This window comes from Micromesistius poutassou (genome assembly GCF_964030765.1).
Source record: "Micromesistius poutassou genome assembly, chromosome: 19".
Taxonomy (NCBI): Eukaryota; Metazoa; Chordata; class Actinopteri; order Gadiformes; family Gadidae; genus Micromesistius; species Micromesistius poutassou.
This window is the reverse complement of record NC_140289.1, coordinates 7,916,810-7,938,140: the sequence shown is the minus strand read 5'-3', so window position 1 is coordinate 7,938,140 and position 21,331 is coordinate 7,916,810. Positions and strand designations below refer to the sequence as shown.

The following is a 21,331-nucleotide window of genomic DNA, read 5'->3' as shown; positions in this document are numbered from 1 at the left end:
GCAATTTGAACATTTGCATTTAATGAAAATCTCTTCCTCAATTCCATGATGTTCTTAATGGCTCTGTGGTGATTCTTCTTAAGAGTGATGTGTAAATTTAACTTGGAATCGAAACCAGCACAGACTAAACTAGATTACTACTTTAACCTCAGTTTAGATCAATGAAGGCAAAGGCAAACCAAAAACACAAGACTGAATCATCTGATCAAACATTTCGAAAGAGGTTTAACTTTCCAAAATGAATTAGTTGTTTACTGGTACTAAATATCTGTTGGATTATGAGACGATATAGAAAGGCATTTCTTTCATTTGTTGTTCTTATTAGGCAGGCCACACAGCCCCGGCATACAATTGTTTTAGCCTATAACTTGACTATACACTTTTAGTAAACTCTTCAACGATCACCATATCAAAATAACATCTCTAATTAAGGACACTTGACCATCTGTCGATTCAAGAAAAATAAACTGCATTTATTGGGTTTTGTATGAAACAACACACAGTGTCCCTTCAGGAAAGACCAGTCTGCGTTCACTTAATTTCTCTGTTAGTGTCTGACAGAACTGGAATGCCAACTACACCATTCTCTGCAATGGCAGTGGAGCGCAGTGCAGATACACCCATGGTTGAGGAGCACACATTCCACACTAGTGTGCTGTTTACACCAGCTGCTTCTACAGACGTGTTGCAACCTGCAGGGCGTGTAGTGTGCGCTACCAAGTTGCAGACGCATACACTCAGCCAATGCGTGTTGTGCAAGACTGCAAATTTTGGCATAGATGAGATGGAATTCTTTTTCTTTCTTTTTTTTAAACAGTAAACCATTACAGCCATTTAGACATAGAAGACAATGTGGGATGTTGTCACCTCAAAAAAAACACACACACACACACACACACACACACACACACACACACACACACACACACACACACACAGTTAGTGGAGTTTATATGGAGAGATTCCTGAGAAAACGTGTCTTCATATACAGTATGAATACATCACAAAAGATAAACGTCTGCTTGTATACCTCAAACATGAGATGACATATAAAGTTTCCCCTCACCAAGCGACACTCAAACTCTCATTGTTAAGATAGCATCATAGAAGAATAGCTCCTCTTGAATTTCCCACACAATGACAATTTCTTGCTTGGGAGAGAGACAACATTGGAGACAGAGAGGAAGTTAAGCTTAGAATTTTTCTATTAGGCCGAGGAATGCGTGGAGTTCTGTCTGAGTCCTGTCCAAACACTGAGCCAGCATTTGGGTGATTTTCAAGCTCTCAGCCTGATTTGGCTAGAGCAAGACCCAAGATGTGGATTTACAAGGTTTAACAGTCGTTTAGATCAAGGTTCTACCTAATCCCATGGCTCTAGACTAGTTTCCCTTAAAACAATGCAACAATAGAAAACAAAACCAAACTAGATTTGCCCTTTGATTTTCACCTCAAAAGCTCTCCAGGCTTAGTATTCCAAGCATCTAGTGGATTGTTTTTCTACCTCCATGGGCCGGGGAGGTAAAGTTGAGTCTGTTTAATGTTCGCTTTGGAACTGTTCCGCCAAAAGTCCCACCTGCCCCCAGTCAGCCACTGTACCCGCCCATCTGCAGTCAAGGACCTTAATGCAGCATCATCGGGGTCACCAGAAGGTAAGCATGTTCGGAAGGTGCTGTGGGAGCTTCTGAAAGACCAGGTCCATGCAGGTTTCCGACAGCAGGCCGGCAATCACAGCCATCACGGACAAACGCCTGCTGCTATTGAGAACCACTAGGTTGAGAGGACAGGCAGAGAGGGGGAAATGCATTAGAATGCGGTAGTGTAGCTTTTTTCTGGATAGAAAGCATGCTACTAGGCAGATTGTAAATCTGAAGATCAGCGATATTTGCCATCAGATGCAGTTATTTTATTAAGAAATTGTCTATCAATGCTTTTGGCAATCTTATTATAATGAATGCATGCACTAGCAACAGTGCCAGTGGTTCTATGTATTTCATCTGGACAGGGATTAATATCTTCAGCCTGCTTACTACTTAATACTAGTTTACTTTGCATTTTGCTGCATAACTATGAATAAGAATAATTATCTGCTTACTAGTCGATGAATGACTTATCTTTACAGTTCATAGTTCACACACATTATTACAAATGTCACAATGGGCCAAACAGGGGGCAGAGCAGTCTGATCATCATCTAGACCAGGGGTCAACAACCTTTTCAACATGCAGTGCCAGTTGGACATTTTCTCGTTGAGTGTGCCTTAAGGAACAATATATTAAATATTAAGCTGAATTATGACACAGCGACCAAAAACATTTCCAGAAGACCTGGAATTGTATTATTTCCATATAGTCCACAATCATGCATCAACATTTTAAAGTTTTTTTTTGTTGTTATATTTGCAACATGGGCTTGCTAATTATAATTACATATATCCCATCTTAAAATACTGCTTTCAGAAACTAAAAAACATATTTGCACTGTGAGAAATGTAAAAACAGACATTATATAAGAATGATGGAAACATCCACATCAATATCTTTAAGACATGTACAGCTTTGCAAAAACCATGTGAAGGCCATGCATACAGGCCACTTGCAACAATCTCTTAAATATTTTCTTCTCTATTACTCACAACATAGGTTTAAAAATGATTAATTTATCCCAATTCAGAACACTGCTTTCAGTAACTCATTTAAACATATTTGCACTGGGAGGAAATGCCCAAAACTGAATAAAGTGCAAAACAAATCGGTAGCAATGATTACGCTGCCGCATTGTAGCGGTTTTTTTTTTGCAAGTGTGCCAATGATTATGCGTCCACGTGCCAGTGGTGGCACGCGTGCCTAGGGTTGCCGACCCCTGATCTAGACAATACATAATATATAAAAACAACGTTTCATAAGATCATAAGTTTCTCATCTATTTCACAAAATCATTGATTTTGGTCCAAAGCCAAGAGGGTTAATATAGGGGTGTACACTTACACCTGCTGGTGTCTCAGAACGTCCTATATGAGACCTTTACAATCAACTATATTTGACCATTTGGCAGGTAAATACAAACAAATAGGGATACTTATTGAAAGAGAAGAGACGAGAACGTTCCCCTACCTCTGATGGCCTGGGAGTTGGAGGTGAGCACAAACAGCTTGATGAGTCCCAGGCACAGTGGCGAGTAGTCGTGCTCCCATATGACGGCGGGGATGAGGAGGACCTTGCCGTAGCAGGAGAGCAGTAGGGCCCGCAGGAGCTGCTGGGGGTTCAGGGGTTGTGGCCCCGCACCCAGGAGCCCTATGCGCAGCCAAAGGAAGCAGAACACACCACCGCAGAAGGCCCCCAGCTCTGGGGAGGAGAGAGTCACAGTCAGTGGGCATCAGGGGACAGGGGTGGACAAACCTCAGCTTTTTTGGATTACAGAATTCTCAAAAGAAGACATTAGTGTACAGCCTTTTTTATATATATTTCCCAGCAGGAAACGCACATCCCATGTTTCACAAGGTAACAGTAGTTTGTATATCCTCAGTGGCTTGAATTTTAAAAAGAAAAAATTTAACCATACACAAACAGATTTCTCAAACCTCATAATTAATTGACTGGACTGCCGACAAGTCAAAATATACTATTCATTGGTATTGCTAACTGGCTTTTATCACATCATTGAATGTGGCATTGGCATTATTTATCCCAGGAAACATTCACTATAATCACTGGTTAATTAAAAATGTGGATTATGTGAATCTACCATATCACATGCCATCCTAACACATCCTTGCCCCGTACAGTAATTACTATACTGTTTTCCAACAGTGTTTATGCTTAATACACAATAATACAATTTCCCTTCCGGCTCCGGTGCTACTATTTTACCGAGGGCGGCCAATCCGAACATTCCATAGAAGTCCCATTCCTTGGTGTATCTGATGATGTCCGCAGGGTCGCTGCTCTGCTCGGAGCCCTGCTGGAGTACGGACCACCGGAGGTAGGCCTCACACAGGAGACAGAAGACACACAACTTCCAGTGGATCTATAGAGAGGAAGGGGTACGGTGGTGATGTGTTCATGTTTTATACGTGTCATGAAAAGACAGTGATTCTCAGCTGGGGGAACGCGAGGCAAAGCCCAGGGTGTGCTTAATTTGATCTAAATATCCCAAGAAATTAACAATGTAAAATATGAATTTGTTTCATATAATTTATGTTAATGCTAAACAATAGAGTTAAGACCAGAAGCTGAAGTAAGCATCTTCCATTGTAAGTGTCTAGGCCAACAAAATATTGCTAATGATGCTAAATATTAATAGATTACATTAATTATTAATTATTAGTTCATTAATAGTATAATATTACTTCAAAGGAAACCATTTCTGGTGAGGTATCACGAAAGTGTAGGTCTGCGAAGGGGGGGGGGGAGTTAGGAGTGGATCCATCCATCCATTATGTATGATTGTTGTTGTATTTTCATTTGGAATACACTAACAATAACAGGCTACTACTGGAAACTTGACCTTTCATCTGGAAAGACTAGCCTGGATAATACACGTTCTGGTCATATTTCTTATATGAACCCAAAGGGTTCAAGTTTATACGTTTGTAATACTCACGTTGAGGCTGGTGTTGAACAGAATGTGCCTGAAAGCCTGTGTCTTGCACAGGATAGCATCAATCAGGATGATCACTGGGTCGTATTCTATGTACTTGTCCACTGGCTTTTGACAAGAATCCTAGAAGATTAACACACGTAGGGCTATGAGTCGGAACTTTTGTGTCCGATTGTAGTTACTTAAGAGCATCCGATTCTGCACATGTTTACAGATTACAGAATTTAACAGATATGTTGTTGTTTTTTAAAAAACTAACATCCCCCAAAAACGTTCACCCATAACTCACACATATAGTGATCTTTAAGATCCCATTGCTGTAATCCCTGTGCAATTCCGAAGCATTCTTGTTACATTCAACACATCTAAAGGCACTCTTCTCCATTCTCGTTCCTGGCAAGAAATTGACAACCGGCTTGACCACTTCCTTCCTGTATCATTCGCAGAGGCCGCCGGGAACTGTAGTCCTGAATATAGTCCGCGGTTTGGATTCCGCCTTTCCGCGAGAGCGAGTGTGTCCACCGCTGAACTACATTACAGGAGCTTCCGCTCTCATCACTATACACATGAAGCACAATATGGCACCTGCCAGCCGGACTGTTGTTGTGCTAGTGCTTTCACTTCTCTACTTGTGTCGAGCAATCTTTTCCACCGAATATTTCTCCACGCTTACTTTTTTCAATAGTGAACTGCACAAACATGGGTGCAGTTCGCCTTCGGAGTGGGAGGAATACGCCGCCGACTGCGGTGAGATCTCTTTTTGCCACGTCCTCTATGATACAACTGTCAGTGCTCGGCTAACCCCCGGTCATAAGCTAACGTTTACTAGTCGGGATAAGCCAATACCATGTCCTCTATGCTGTCCTGCAGAGTTAACTAGTCCAAGGATTGCAATGGGTTTGCTAGACATTCAAACGCATGGTCAGATGGATACTATGACCCCTGAAGAGCAGTGTCTTGTCTGTAGATATGTGTGTATCTGGGCATACTATCATAGTAATGGGGGTAAAACAACGTACTCCAGTGTTAATTTGTAACTTGGTGGAGTTGTATCTTTTAATATGGCTGCTATATACTGGTGGTCGTTATCTTGTTTAGGGATGCCAACATGCATGTCATTCATCGTGTTGTTAGTTGTCACTGTGTTCTGGGTTTTCTAGCACGAAAGCTGAGTGTCCCGTGAATCAAGCACACAGTCAATGAATGGAAGACAACTGCATGGACGTCAGTGCATTGCTCTGATCTTTGAAGCCAATTCGTACCTTCTCTGTACGATTGAAAACGAACAAAAACAATAAATGAAACAGGATCAGCATTGAGCAGAGTAGCATTTGCATATGCGTCCTAGTAACTTGTAAAGAGTACATTGAGTCCTGCACTGGGGACAAGTACACATATTCTGTGTGGAACCTAATTTTTGTTCCCCTCCCCATGTCCCTTTCCAAGGCATTTCAAATGGAGTAAATAAATAAATACTATATCGTCTCTCTCTTGCTCGCTCTCTCAGTCTCTCTCTCAATATTTTTATAAACATGATACTGATCTTGTGTTTTTTGTTTTTTTAAAGAGTCCTCCATTTTGCAATTGGAGGACCCAGACTGTGAAGAAGGGAGTAACCCTCCCTGTGAATCAGTCTTCTCTCTCAATGCAGAGAAGATTCTGGTAAGATCAGCGTGAATGCCGGCTTGCATACATTTACATATAGCCTACACAAATTCACACTCACAAATATACGCTCACTTTGGCAATGCTCATAACCTTCCACTTCCTCATGAACAGTGAGTTGTCTGTCCGCTGAAGTTTTGAGTTGAACCTCTTTTCTCTACAGAATAATCTACATAATATTTTTTGACTGCCCCTCAGAGTAGTGTTTCAGGAGTTGAGAAAGGGATGGCGAAGGTTCCTTTCCCCCATTGTACGTAAAAGATAAGATTAGTAGAAAAGGCTGACCATTTGAATATTGTGCAATTTTTGTACACACTTTTATAATTCGTGTTTTGGGGGCAAAAGCTATGAAAACAAACAAGATACCACAATCAACTGAATGATAGCTTCAACCATCCTCATAATTATGAGCAGTTCTAGCTAAACAGTATGACCAGCTTGAACAAGACCACAATGTAATTGCATTTGCTGCATTGCTATTTTTGCTTGATCACTGTTATTGAATATGATTTTTTTTGCATCCAAGATCCATCCAAAGATCTTGATTTATGCATAGGTGTTTATAGATCAATGGCTCTACAACCGCCATAAGTAATGTTTTATTTTCTTTATTTCATAAAAATAAACAAGGTATACATTTGTAGGATTATTTTGTTTAAAAATAATAATTGATTCTCCACCTCAACCATATCATATGTATTGGAATCTTTTTGCCTATCTCTCACAGAGCCAGGCCAAGTTGTTCATAGAACAGAAAAAAATACCTTTCCCTGTGGTTAACCACAACACAAACGAAGAGCTTGGTAAGGTTTTGCTTGTTTTTAATATTCTGGTTGATATGTGTGTTTCCTGCTGCAATGCTGCTATAACACCTGTCCCCTTGCATGCTTCCGGGTTCTCACAGCTATAGGGTATGTGCTGATCGGCAACGGCCTCTACGACGAAGCCATCAAACACTTTTCCCTTTTGCTACAGGTCGGTTTACAAGCAAAGCGCCTCATAATTCTGCAGTGAACTTTAAATGTAGACAGTTGAATGTAGCACCCTGTAGTTAAACCCTACAACTGGTTTGGTGACTTCAAATGCATATGGGGCACCCACTTTAAGGATTGTGCTGATGTAATCTAGTTGGCTGTTTTTTTCTTCTTCTTGATCAAAATCATTGATTACACTATGCAGTGAAGGTGGATTGATTGCAAACAAGTTTTCATCTCCTCAATATCTCTCGCTCTCACTCTCTCTCTCCCTCTCTCTCCCGCCGTTGGGCCCCTATGTCCTCCAACCAGGGTGAGCCAGAGTTGGTCAGTGCCATCTACGGCAGAGGCATAGCATATGGAAAGAAGAGTCTTCAGGTGAGTCATGCTCATTTGACACTGCAGTTATTAATCTACTTTCCTTAAAAAATTGTAATGTGTTTAGAACTGAATGATTTCAGACTATTGTATAAAAAGATGCATACATAATAATAATAATAATTAAAGCTGCGAGCAGCATTATACGGTGCCAAGCATAGGCCAACCAATAAACCATCAAACCTAACCCTAACCCTACCGACCAATAAACCATCAAACCCAACCCTAACCATTAAGACCATTGACTAACCCTAACCTAACCATAACCTAACCCTAACCCTAACCATTAAGACTGTGACGCAGACCATAAACCTAACCCTAACCTAACCCTAACCATTAAGTATAACCTAACCTAACCTATAACCTAACCAAAAATGGCCAACTTTGATGGCACGCCATGGACACGCCCTTCAACGTACAGTCACAAAAAGCATGGCGTTCATTCAGCAACATTATTCAAGTGTATTGTCCAGTTTTGAAGCAGATCTGATAAGTTTGTTAGTTCAAATACAAGACCACACAATTCAAAATGGCCAATTTTGAATTGTTGACGGCACGCCACGGACACGCCCTTCAACGTACAGTCACAAATAGAACGGTGTTGATTCAGCAACATTTTTTGACTGCACTGACCAAATTTGAAGCAGATCCAATAAAACCTGTAGGAGGAGTTAATTAAAATAGAACCCTGAAATGCCAAAAATGGCATCACTGTGAAATTCCATTCAAAGTGGCCAACTTTGACATCACGCCACGGACACTCCCTTCAATGTACAGTCACAAATTGTACAGCGTTCATTCAGCACCATTTTTTGACTGTACTGACCAATTTTGAAGCAGATCCGATAAATTCCCTAGGAGGAGTTCATTCAAATAAAAGGCGAAAAAGTGAAAATGACCACAAAATGGCGATGACGATTTTAGCATTTTTGGACTGTTGCTATAGCGCCACCTTTAGGCCGATTTAGATACAATATGGACAGTTTCATCTTGACCCATGTGCCTTGGACTTTCCCAAGTTTGATGACGATTGGGTTAAGGTAACCCTGCCTTTTGGCGTCAAGTTAAAATTTGACGATTTTTAGCCTATGGCGGTCATGTTGTTTTGTCAATCGACTTCATTTCACTTGAGCAGTTGGAACTTTGGGCCCCAACGGCCGCTAAGTCGGTCCCGCTTAAATCAAACATTGCGTCTATGAACTGTGGCGATTTTAGTGACAGGCCACGCCCATTTCGATGCCACGCCCTATTTGAAAATATGTCGACTTTAACTTGTTCAGAATTTGATTCTTAACAACTTTTGTATTGGAGTCAACATCATAGGAGTCCAACTTGATGTTGATATGAGCATTTAACTCTTTTTGCGGTTTAAACAATGCCCCTTTTAGAAGTCAATGGCTCATGGGTGCTTTAAACTTTAGTGTCACACTAATATTTATGTCAGATTGAAGATAATGGTCCATAGATGATATGGGCTAAAGGATTTTTGTCAAAGTCAAAAAACCTGGGATCCTTTGGCAATTTACTGTTTTTAACTAAATTCAAAATGGCGGCAAATCTGGAAACCGGAAGTCATAGGTTCGTGAGGCATATTTGTTCAGCATGTGGATATGCATGTGTGAACAAAGTTTCATGAGTGTAGGTCAAACTGGTTACGAGATATGCTTGTGCAAAGTTTGCATTTTTGGACAGTTGGTATAGCGCCACTTTTGGGCCAATCAGTGTAATATTTGCTGTCTGTTAATCTTGGGTCAACCTCTACAGGTCTAGTAAGTTTCATAAAAAGCGTGCGAGCGGTTTAGGCTGTGTAAGTCAAACCTGTCGGAATAATAATAAAACTAACGATTACAATAGGTTGCCTCGCACTTTGTGCTTGGCACCTAATAATAATATAATGACATGTATAGCTTGCGATCTATTAGTCAGTAGTACATTGGACTCTGAGACATTAATTATTATAAGCTATCATACAAGGCTCTTTTGTAGTGAGTCAATGCCTGGGGTGGAGGTTGCATCTACTGTAGCTGCAGGTTTCAACTTTAACATAGTTTTCTTAACCATAAGCGATGTGAGCGGTAATGGGTAATGTTACGTGACCGCGTTGGCCGGTACAAAATCAATTACCCCAAAGAAAGAAACCTATTGAGTTTTCACGGGAGGCCCTTCTCCACCATAACGTCTGCACTCTGGCCTTTCTGTCCCAGGACATCAAGAATGCAGACCTGGCCTTGTTCGAGCTCAGCCGGGTCATCACGCTGGAGCCCAACTGGCCCGAAGTCTACGAGCAGAGAGCAGAGGTGAGAGCCCTTTCCCTCCCCCACCCACCCCACTTCCCTATGGTCAAGGTCAAGAGGTCCCCCCCCCTTAAAAAACTCAAAACACAGACAGCCGGGGGACTAAAATATCCCCAGCGTTATGTGATGGTGTTGTAGATATTGCGTATGCCAGCTGCGTGGGCAACACAGTGTGTGATAGGTAGTCCGACTTTAGATTCCTGTCTGATGGCGGACGTGCTCATATCTGGGTGAAAGGGGCGTTTCCCTTTCTTTTGCTTTCAGTTGTTTTGCCCCAATCATGTGGCTAGTTGAGGTGATCATTCAGTCCATAGTTGCCGAATACAAACTCAGCCAGCAGAAGTAAACTTTAAAAAGGGGTCTTGTAAAGGTTTCAAATCAACACTTTGTTGACTGGCCACTGTAGAAATACACTTATTAAAATCCTCTTCTCATCACATTAATCCATAATTGTCGGTCTATTATAAGCGACTAAATTAACTGGAGCTGCATGTCTATTGTGATAAGATGTGAACTTTATGTGCCAATAGAAAGGCATAGAACAAAGGGAGCAGCGACTGAGCTTTCTCTCAAATCCATGAAATACCGTCCTTCTATGTTTGCAGAGCTAATCCATACTGAGATTAGTAATGTGGATGTGTTTGATTACGCGATTGCCATGGGGCATTGAAATATGGCAGTATTTTTATCTATTGGAAAAGCTTTTCGCTCTCAAGTGGGGTTCACCTCGTTTTCCTAATCGTCCTAATGAGGTTTGTGTGCTTTGTATGTATAGTAATGCCATTAGTCGGGCTTAGACTTGGATACAAAATAGTTGCAAATTCTTCAGTCTGCCTTCCTGTGGCGTGGCCAGATATTTTCCTATTACCGGATAAAATGTGTGTGTGTGTGTGTGTGTGTGTGTGTGTGTTGTTGTTGTTGTTGTCCCTCGTCCGTCCAGATCCTATCTCCGCTGGGCCGTATCAGCGAGGCTCTGGGTGACCTGACCAAGGCCATTCAGCTGCAGCCCTCGGCACGCCTCTACAGACACAGGGGGACACTGCTCTTCATATCAGAGGTGTGTGTGTGGTGTGTTTGTGTACGTCCTCACATTGCAATGCCAGGTGTGAGTCCGACAGTATTGGTTATTTCCATGTAAAGCAAGGAGGGAGGAAAATAAATTCACTCTGTTCATTACAAATGTCCAATTCCAAGCATGCATTCAAATAGTCTCAGATTTATTCAGGTTATCTGGATTCATACTTCATACACAACCTCAGAAGATGGTGTGTGTGTGTGTGTGTGTGTGTGTGTGTGTGTGTGTGTGTGTGTGTGTGTGTGTGTGTGTGTGTGTGTGTGTGTGTGTGTGTGTGTGTGTGTGTGTGTGTGTGTGGCCAGGACTATGTGGCCGCTATGGAGGACTTCCAACAGTCTCTGGACCTGAAGAAGAACCAGCCCATCGCCATGTTGTACAAGGGCCTCACTTTCTTCCACAGAGGCATGCTAAAGGTACACTAGTCTCGGCAAGCTAGTGTAGCTAAAGAATGACAGCCAGGCTAATAATGTCCTTTGGCCTTTTAGACATGCTTGTTCTGCTACCTACATCTATGGTCGCGTTTCATGCATGTATGCAATCATCTATTTGGAGGTCAATGTCTGGTAGCTGAAGCATTCTCAGAAAATGTTATCTAAATAAATGTAAATGTCTACGTTTAAAGATCAGTTATTAATAGTGTTTGAACTTCCTGTTTAGAATCCGCTCCCTAACCCCTTTTTCTTGTTTATGCACCTCCAGGAAGCCATAGAAACGTTCAAAGAGGCTCTGAAGCTCAAGTCGGACTTCATAGATGCCTACAAGAGCCTGGGGCAGGCGTACAGGTACTGTTGGAACGGCTCCACCTTGAAGGAGTGTATATGATTATTGTGTGTGTGTGTGTGTGTGTGTGTATTAATAGATATATACAGTATATATATATCTCCCATCTCCTGCATTCTCCTTCTCTCTGCAGAGAGCTGGGGGACTTTGAGGCAGCGATGGAGAGCTTCCAGAAGGCCCTGATGCTGAACCAGAACCACATCCAGTCCCTGCAGCTGCGCGGCATGATGCTCTACCACCACGGCTCGCTGCGGGAAGCCATCGGCAACTTCAAGGTATGGTGGCGACTGCCGGCTGTGGCGTGCATCCAGGTCCCCAGTTCCGCTTTCAGTCTGAACGCAAAATAGGTCATCGTCGGCATTCATTGGCACACAGACTGCGGCCAATCATACGATCTGTGTCAACAGCGTGCGCTGTCTAAACATAGGGTTAGTGTCTGGTAGTCCACCACTAAGTGCAGTGTAACCTTGTAAACAGTTATCCGAGCAACACGTGTGTGCGGTGCCAAATGTGCTAAGACCTAACTAACCACTAAGTAAACCTCTCTCTCTCTCTTCCTCTCTCTCTGTCTCTCTCACTCTTTGGCTCTCTGCACAACAGCGGTGCCTTCAGCTGGAGCCGTACAACGAGGTGTGCCAGTACATGAAGGGCCTCAGCCAGGTGGCCATGGGCCAGTTCTACGAGGGCATCAAGGCCCAGACCAAGGTCATGCTCAACGACCCCCTACTGGGTCAGAAGGCCAGCACCGAATACCTCAAAGTCAAATACCTCAGAGGTATGTTCGCTTTTCTTTTTTTTGGTTGTGTTCACGTAATAAACCAAAGATCACTTTGTTTATATTCTCAATCGTTTTTTTTTTTAATCTATATTTTGTATGAAAATCTTTATTTAGAGATTATATACATTCATTGCCCGCCATGCAGTGTTTTTTTTACCTCCCCTGTAACTACTTCCTGCCATTTACATTTACATACCCATTTACAAAGGGAAATAATTAACTTCATTTTGCAACAAACATGAAGTTTTCTTGTTTGTTTGATTCGGACTGTTTTTTAGTTATAGGATTGATATGGGATGTGTAATGTAAACTAGGAAATTTAGACCTGTTTTGTTTTTTGAGTTGTGAAGGTTTGTGGATATAGGATGGTCGGTGGGGGACGTACTGTGTAGGTATATGTATGTATGTGTGTGGGGTGTATGTATATGCGACATTCCGATCAGACTGCTTATGGTTTTTTATAATGAAATGAGAAATGAGGGTGCGGCAGCTATAAGCTTTGCTTCAGCCGCAACCCTTTTCGACCAGCTGTATAGTATTTGTTACTACCTTGAATTTGTTTGTTGAAATTTTGATGCTGTGATCGAAATAAACACTCATTCATTCATTCATTCATTCATTCATTCATTCATTTCCTGCCACTACTTCCTGCCAGTTTCCTGTAACTACTTCCTGCCATTTTTAACAAATTCTCTCTCCCTCTCGCCCTCCCCCTCCCTCCCTCTCCAGAGTATTCTCGTTACCTGCACTCCCACCTGGACGTCTCGGTGGCCGAGTACAACGTGGACCAGGACCTCCCGGGGAACTTCAAGAACCACTGGGCCAAGAACCTGCCCTTCCTCATCGAGGACTACGAGGAGCAGCCGGGCCTGCAGCCGCACATCAAGTGAGTCCCGCCGTTAGACGCCATAAACACTACGTTTATATATCTTTAACAGCACAGGACAACTCACTCGCTCCCATTCCCACCGCCACGCAAGAGAGAGGAAGCAACATGAAACACTGCGCATGCGCACACGCGTTCCCAGGGTCAAAGGGTTAACACAAGGAGGGAACATATAAGTTAACACCGCTACCGGCCGCCAATGGCAACGCCGGCTGTAGTTCAATAGAACTATGATGGATCAACACCAACGGGTTGTCCCGTTATTTAGAATTTATACCATAGTTTACCAACAATTATTGGATATTAGTTACTTTCATCTGTAAATGGGAAGTCCTCAAGGTTCTATTTTACTATCCCTGTCTGATTTGTAGCGCATTGATTCGGAACTGTCAGAGGCACAGTGTCCCCATGGTGAACATTTATGTAAATTAATATTCAAGTATCAAATATGCAACCATGCTGTGTTAGCACTGGCCTGTCAAGGCTTATGGAAGCCTCGACAGGCCAGTTTTAGAAGGTAGGTTGCAGCAGCATCCACTTACAGAACACCTCCACTCTCAGACACTTGTGAATAAAGCATCAGCTTTATTGAATGTGTAAGCCTGATTTTAGCTTAATGCAGGGAAACCAAATCAAGGAAACCACTTCTTAGTCTCGGAGTTAAGAACAAACAACTATTGGTTTTCGACTGTGTTTTTTTTTTTTTTAATCATAATGTAAAGCCGGGATGAGGAAGGAATGTGGTCTCCCTATCTGCTCCTCAGGGACGTCCTACCTCAACACTTTGAAAGCTACAGCAACGAGGTACAGAAGCTCATATGCACCGCGGACCACCTCGGGGCGCTCATGCAGTACAACACGCCGGGCTTCCTGCCCAACAGGAGAATACACAGAGGTACCGGCTCGCGTTTTTGCATGCACAGCTGCACTGACCCCCTCAACCAAACCCAAATCATTTTGAATTCAAAGGCTGTTTTGCTGTCCCGTTTTCGAATACTTGTTTTTTTTGCGCAATGCAGCAATAGCATGGTTTTCACTGTTGAATAGTGTATGAAAGTGCTGTTTCCTCTCCCCCCCCCCCCCCCCCCACCCCCCGACTAGCCATGGGCCTAGCGACCCTGGAGGTAATGCAGGCCATGCACCGAACGTGGAGCAACTCCAAGGTGCGGGTGAACGGCAAGACGCGACAGATGCAGTGGCGGGACATGTTTGACATAGCCGTCAAATGGAGGAGGTGAGGGACCCTTGGTCTTTGTGTTAGCGTGGTTTGAGCTACCTAACGCTGATTATTGTATGTTTCTCATTTTGATTACATTTGGAGACTGTCCTTTTTGTCTGTAAAACTGTGTGTGTGTGTGTGTGTGTGTGTGTGTGTGTGTAGGATTGCAGATCCAGACCAACCAGTTCTGTGGCTGGACCAGATGCCAGCCAGAAGTCTCAGTCGAGGCTTTAATAATCATATCAACCTCATAAGGTATCAAGTTTACAACTTTGTCCCCCGCACACACATACACACACCATGATAACCCCACCCTGTACTTTGCAGCTCTGACCTCCATTTCAGGATAAATTCACCAAGGTATCACTTACAATAAAAATTAATTTCTTAATTTTTAATGTTTTTTCATATGCTTCCCTTGTTCCAGAGGACAGATCATAAACATCAGGTATCTAGCCTACTTTGACAACATTCTGGACTTCATTAAGGATCGGATACTAGTGTACCACGGGTGAGTGGCCAACTCGAGCGCTTTGTTACATATTTACATAGGGGGCAAGGTGTTCTATTTTACGACTGTTTTACCAATAATAACTTATTTTATACTATGAATATTATACAAGCTATGTTTATGGCTTCATCTGCCCCCTTGTTATCCCCCTTGCCAATGGGATCCAGATATCTTTCTGGTCAATGTGTGCTTAGGGGGGCTGCTTGTCCACATTTCTTCATCCCTTGTTTCAGAGAGCCTCCATGAGCGGCTGGTATTTCTGCAGCCTCGTCAATTCCTTTCACTATGATGCTGTCTCATGCTGTCATCAGCACTGTTGTTATCATTAAGCGGCCCGTGACCACAATGTCCTGTCGTCTCCAGCCATAGTCCTGAGGGATCTAGGCGCTCCTCTGCTCTCCATCACTTTTTCACTCCGTCTCCCATATGAACGAGTCGAGATGGGAACTTAAAGCGTATTTCTCCAAGAGAGAGCTGTTCAGAAGTGAACCGCTGTTCCCAATGCAATTGAACCCTCAATTATCTCCTTCTACCTTTTCATAATGACCTGCCATCTTAAGCCTGGTTTGTCTCTCTGTCTCAGAGCCTACAATCCCAGGGGGCTGCTGGAGGTCCGACAAGCTCTGGAGAACGTGAACAAAGTGGAAGACCTGCTTCCTATAATGAAGGTAAAGAGGGGGAGCTCGCGAGGGCGGTGGGATGGAGGTTTACAGAACCAACTCCATCTGGGTCTTTGTCTTATCTATATTTAGCATTTGAAAAAGATCCTATTCCCGCCCTGTATCTTTGCTGCAACACCCTGATTACCCATCTGTGAGGAATAGAGTAGATGGATATTTTTTAAGGTCTGCGTTTGAGTCTGACGCGTTTTGATCCTTGATCAAGCTGGTCCATGACAAGTAGGGGGTTTGGATTTATGCAGGGCTGTGTGTGTGTGTGTGTGTGTCTGTGTGTGTGTGTGTGTGTGTGTTTATGTATTTATTTGTGTGTGTGTGTGTGTGTGTTTGTTCCCTAAAGCAGTTCAACAGTAAAACCAGAGATGGATTTACGGTCAACTCCAAAGTACCCAGCATGAAGGATCCGGGGAAAGAATACGACGGCTTCACCATCACCATCACGGGAGACAGGTGAGACGCCACGCCACCAAGGGTCAACAAGACCCCCGCTGCTCAGAGACCACTCGTAGGATTCTCTTCGCCCGCACTATATATATTCTATATATATTCTAGGTCATGGCAGATGGGGGAAACAAGGCTAGGATGAGGCTTTTGATTATATAAGCCGAAGTTTAAACACTGTTTTAAATGAAAGGCACAAGAGACAAGTTTTATTGAGTAATTGATTTAATTAATTAACACTTCAACCTTTTGTGTGTCTGTGTGTGTGTGTGTGTGTTAGGGTGGGCAACATGCTGTTCTCTGTGGAGACCCAGACCACGGAGCAGCGGACTCAACAGTACCAGTCGGAGATCGAGTCCATCTACAAGGACCTCACGGCCAAGGGGAAGACCCTCATGCTGTCCACTGAACTCGGTGTAAGACGTCAACCCCCCCCCCCCCCCCCCCCCCCCCAGCCAATCACACCACCACATTATATTCCTTCCCACCCTTTCACCTCCATCCTCATCTGACGTTAAAGGGGACGTATTATAGCACCATGTGTGAGTGTGATTAGCCTTTAGCCGTAAGTCTGACACACCCACTTGTGATGTCAGAAGAGGCCGATTTTTCATAACGGCTTGTAATGGCTAATCACTCCCACACCTGGTGCTATAATATGTCCCCTTATAAGCTGCCCAGTCCATCACTGGGTTACCGGGTCTTTCCATTGAAGCACACTGAGACCACAGCAATGACGATGGATGGTCATTCAAACAGGTGTTAAGTCGTCCTGAAATATCAGCCGCGGGCTCCTGCTCGGATGGCACCCGAGCAGAAGGTAGCTTGCCGCCTGCGGTTACCGCTTAAAACCGGTGCAGCACTTCTTCTTTCTGCACACGTCTGCGGTCTTCTTAAAACAGCTGGCGTCAGCCCCGGACCATAGCAGGGTGTTACCCAGGGTTACCTTTTTCCTTGCTCCACTTCCTTGGCTTATCTTTTGTTGTCTCTGATGCATTGTGCTGACACTTCTTTGTTTGTCCGTGTTTTCAGGACGCGGACGCGGTGTGCAACCTGATACTGTCACTGGTGTACTACTTCTGTAACCTCATGCCGCTGTCCCGGGGATCCAGGTACACCGGCTGCTGCTGCTGCTGCCTCTGCCTCAGGCCCTCAGGGTCCCCGTACTGCTGTGTCAATACTGCTCTCTCTCCACAGTCTTTTCAGTGTGGGATCAGGGGGTCGGGTAGCTGAGATCACTAGCTCCGCATCAGGGGGCGAAATGCCCTTACATCGCAGATGCAGATGTATTAATTTATTTTTAACCTTTCCGTACAGAAATGAGGATGTGAAATAGCAATTATAACTTCCACTATTGCAACATTTAGGTTACGTTTTTATACAAGACGGGTGATGAGGGGAAGAAGAGATCTCAGAAATTCTGCTCTTGTGGCCTGTAGAAAAATAAAAAAATAAAAGAAATGGTACATAGTGTAAAACGCCTTGACAAGTGTCATGTGCGTCAGATGCTGTGCTGGAGAGGCTGGTGTCTCTCCCTCTGTGCTCCATGGTGACCGCTGTGCTGTTCTCCTCAGCGTGGTGGCCTACTCCGTGGTGATGGGGGCGCTGATGGCCAGCGGGAAAGAGGTGGTCGGGAGGATCCCCAAAGGAAAGGTAGCGTCCCACCACAGACCCTTTACTGACAATCGGGTTCATTGCTCTCCTACCGTCTGTATTGTATGAATGGTGTGCATCAAGTTGTTCTCAATGGAGTTCTTCTCTTGTGTGTGTGTGTGTGATGGATGCACGTGTTTTCCTGGGGCGTTAAGCTGGTGGATTTCGAGGCCATGACCACCCCCAGTCCGGACGGCTTCAGCAAAACAGCCAAGAGCTGGATGAATCTTAAAAGGTGAGCCGATTTATTATATTTCATTTTTGCACCATGCCAAACATTTTGGGTCAATGGTAATTCAAAGCACAATTGCAATTGTTTTTCTATTTTTAAATCAATCCCTCATCATGTGTGATAGCATTACAGGGAGGTTTGTTGTTGCTAGAGAAAGCCAACTTAAATCAGCCAATGGTGCTGCAACATCCTTCCAACATTCTGTAGTACTCTTTGATGACTCAATTGGCTTATCTTGATGCCATCGTGTATGTGTGTGTGTGTGTGTTCCCGTTCCCGTTCCCATTCCCATTCCCTTCTGCAGCTTGCCCAGCTGGTACCAGAGTCTTCCGTCAGTAGCCGAGACTTTCCCGTCCAGCAGGACGATGATAGAGGTGCTGAACACGGACGCCACGTCGCACTGTCCCAAGAAGTCCTAGCCCGGGTTCAGGACACCTCTCTCTCTGTCTCTCTCTGCGAAGAACAACCACTGACAACTCTGCTGCAGAACACACAAGGGGAGGGGAGAGGGAGGAGGGAGGAAGGGGGAGGGAGGGTGTAATTTGGTGCTTCCTAGGCCATGCCTGGGACTTGAGGAGACAAATACATGTTCATGTCAGGGTTGTAATCCACCGCTTACACATGCACACAGGCACACACACACATACACACACACACACACACCACAACACACCACGCCAAAAGTTACAATACAGGCTGAAATTTTTCCCTTATGCAGGTCAATCATGTGTTTGGCTGTAAAGGGGCATGCAAGAGGTGAAACATGATGGGTGCATTTTTATTCTCTCTCTCTCTCTCTCTCTCTCTCTCTCTCTCTCTCTCTCTCTCTCTCTCTCTCTCTCTCTCTCTCTCTCTCTCTCTCTCTCTCTCTCTCTCTCTCTCTGTCTGTTCATTTTGGGGGCCCAGACACACGAGGCAGTAGGCAGCCCTCCACACTTTGCTGTTCCACACTCCAACCTTGAGCACAATGGCAAGGGGGTTATCGCAAACAAAACCCTTTTGTCCCTTTGGGATGCAGTGGGCGGACCTAACCCTCCACCCCTTCTGTCTTTCTGTTTTCATCCAGACGCACACAACTCTCTGTGAAACATGACATGACTTCACAAGCCAACCCTCTTAAGTTGCATGGCCAAGACTGACATTGAAACTTTTTGGAAAATACTAAATTACTATTTAACCTGCGATATGGACCAATTTCTCTGCAGCCATGGCTATATTTTAATCGAGGGTCATTCAACCATCAGTATCTCTTAACACAATTTTTGGTCTGGAAAAAAAACATCTCTACCTCACTTGTGTCTTGCGTGATGCCAAAAGCGATGGCTGTAGTGAAATCGTGCAGTTGTTGCAGGTTAAGGTTAAAGACCTCTTAAGTTGGACTCATTGACTTAAAGCTATTTGTATGCATCACCATCACAGTGTAGGCCAATGCTGTTTGATGGGAACTGTTTAGATTTAGTATGATTGACCTTTGTTTTTATCTTCATAAATACATAAAGGGCCCCCAGCCGTGTAGTGTGCATGCACTGTCTCATGTTGGACAATTGGAAGAAATGGCAAATAGAGATTTAAAATATATATAGATATATATATATAGATATCTGTCTATATAAATATATCACAGAAACACAACATTGGGGTTTCTGTCTTGGCATACTTGAATTTCTTTTTTTTTATTGTATTTATATATTTTAAGTTCTTATTTGGTTTCTGGGGGAAGTGTGAGTATGGGGTATTAGTTCCCAATGAACATCAAGCCAATCAACCAAAGTCACATAAATTGCTACTGACCTCCCAAGAATATTTTAGTATTAGAAATAAATTTCGAAATATTTTAAAAGGGCCATATTGTGCAAAAGCTTCACACCAATGAATACAAATCTGTCACATGTTTTTTATTTGTATAATATTTTGGTTCTACATGGCAAAAGGTTAATAGTCACCCTCCCATGTGTTATTAATGTCCCCTGTGGCTTCAGCCATTCCAGAAACCAGTTAAGAAAAATACAAATTGAATTATCACAGTCATTTGCAATGGCTGGAGCAGAACATAGATAGATTATGGTTTGGGATAGACATTTCTGACAAAGTTGTTAACCGACTTTTTAAGACGTGAAATCAGTGGTCCCCCTCTTTGAGGTCGGGGCCCCCTCTTGGAGTCCCCTGATATGCATTTGGGGTCACAGGAAATGTCTGACATAAGCCATAGATATGTGGTGATCCATTTTAGAAAACCTGTTTTTTGTCAAGAAAAATGTAAGGTCTCCTAGACGTCCTGTTTAGACGATCTGACTGTCGAAGGATTCTGAACCACAAGCAAACAACTACTGATCACCAAGTGCGTAGTTGAGCGATGCGATTAAGTTCTCTGGGACATGTGATATTTCCGGCCAATGGGAATTTAGTAAAAACTATTAGTTTGGAAGCAGATGCACAAAAGTTTCAATTGTGGTAACAAACATTTTCAGAGCTTGAAATGTGGGGGAAAAAAAGGGTTTGGAACCACTGACTTAAATGTTGGCTGGGACTGACTTAAATGCTGCCTCTCTTGATGTCTTCCACTGATGACCCAGAATAATTCCACATTTTTTTATTGCTTTTCTTTGTATTAATTGATCTGAAAACTTAGCTCAATATCAAACATGTTCTGTTGTTTTGGAAACATGGAGCCAATAAAGAGCAAAAGTACTTGACCTAACCGGCACAATTATACACATTATTACCCATGGGCCTAAATCACTGAAGGTGGCTATATGATTGGTCTACTGTGCTATCACTATTTTATTTTTCATTTGGCTCTTGAGCTTCTGTTATTTCCCCATTATTCAACTATTTGATATTTATTCGGTCGGTTGGGGAGTTTCTGTCTCAGTTATTGTCCTTGTGTGCAAAAGGAGGAATTAGTTTGAGCTTTCGAACATTGCGAAGAGTGAAGTTATAAATGCAAAAAGCGGTGGATGGAGGTGAACAACAGCCAATAAAATCGGTTTGAACAAAATGAAAGCGTGAGCCATTTTTTTTCTTTATCATATTTTTACCTTTCTTTGACTGCAACATGACAATCTTTTTATTTAACCTTCTTTAATTCTTCAACTTCTTCAGCATTTCTGTACATTTTTTTAGATAGAATACATAACATCAAATCGAATACAACCCAGCGTGGTTTTCTTGC

The 21,331-nt window shown here is 43.2% G+C and overlaps 2 protein-coding genes across 3 annotated transcripts; one reads left to right on the top strand and one right to left on the bottom strand.

Moving 5' to 3' along the window:
• Nucleotides 1-868: 868 nt before the first annotated feature.
• Nucleotides 869-4,981, bottom strand: arv1 (ARV1 fatty acid homeostasis modulator; the record flags this gene model as incomplete). The annotated part of the gene is made up of 5 exons (XM_084483810.1): nucleotides 869-1,767; nucleotides 3,111-3,341; nucleotides 3,867-4,023; nucleotides 4,600-4,719; nucleotides 4,886-4,981. The coding sequence occupies 5 exons, from the start codon at nucleotides 4,979-4,981 to the stop codon at nucleotides 1,640-1,642; spliced, it is 732 nt and encodes a 243-aa protein (XP_084339936.1). The 3' UTR covers nucleotides 869-1,639.
• A 181-nt stretch (nucleotides 4,982-5,162) lies between these two features.
• ttc13 (tetratricopeptide repeat domain 13) lies at nucleotides 5,163-21,150 on the top strand (the record flags this gene model as incomplete). 2 transcript variants are annotated; one of them, XM_084483695.1, is made up of 23 exons in its annotated part: nucleotides 5,163-5,343; nucleotides 6,164-6,258; nucleotides 6,989-7,064; nucleotides 7,166-7,236; nucleotides 7,548-7,613; nucleotides 9,818-9,910; nucleotides 10,848-10,964; nucleotides 11,285-11,395; nucleotides 11,682-11,764; nucleotides 11,896-12,037; nucleotides 12,363-12,537; nucleotides 13,270-13,426; nucleotides 14,191-14,321; nucleotides 14,528-14,660; nucleotides 14,808-14,900; nucleotides 15,073-15,156; nucleotides 15,740-15,824; nucleotides 16,174-16,283; nucleotides 16,555-16,690; nucleotides 17,307-17,386; nucleotides 17,849-17,927; nucleotides 18,083-18,162; nucleotides 18,464-21,150. In XM_084483695.1, 23 exons carry the CDS (start codon nucleotides 5,163-5,165, stop codon nucleotides 18,576-18,578), a joined length of 2,493 nt encoding a protein of 830 aa, XP_084339821.1. In that variant the 3' UTR covers nucleotides 18,579-21,150. The 2 variants fall into 2 exon arrangements, with proteins under 2 accessions (XP_084339821.1, XP_084339822.1); XM_084483696.1 differs by having other exon boundaries at nucleotides 5,175-5,343; nucleotides 16,177-16,283.
• Nucleotides 21,151-21,331: the final 181 nt, after the last annotated feature.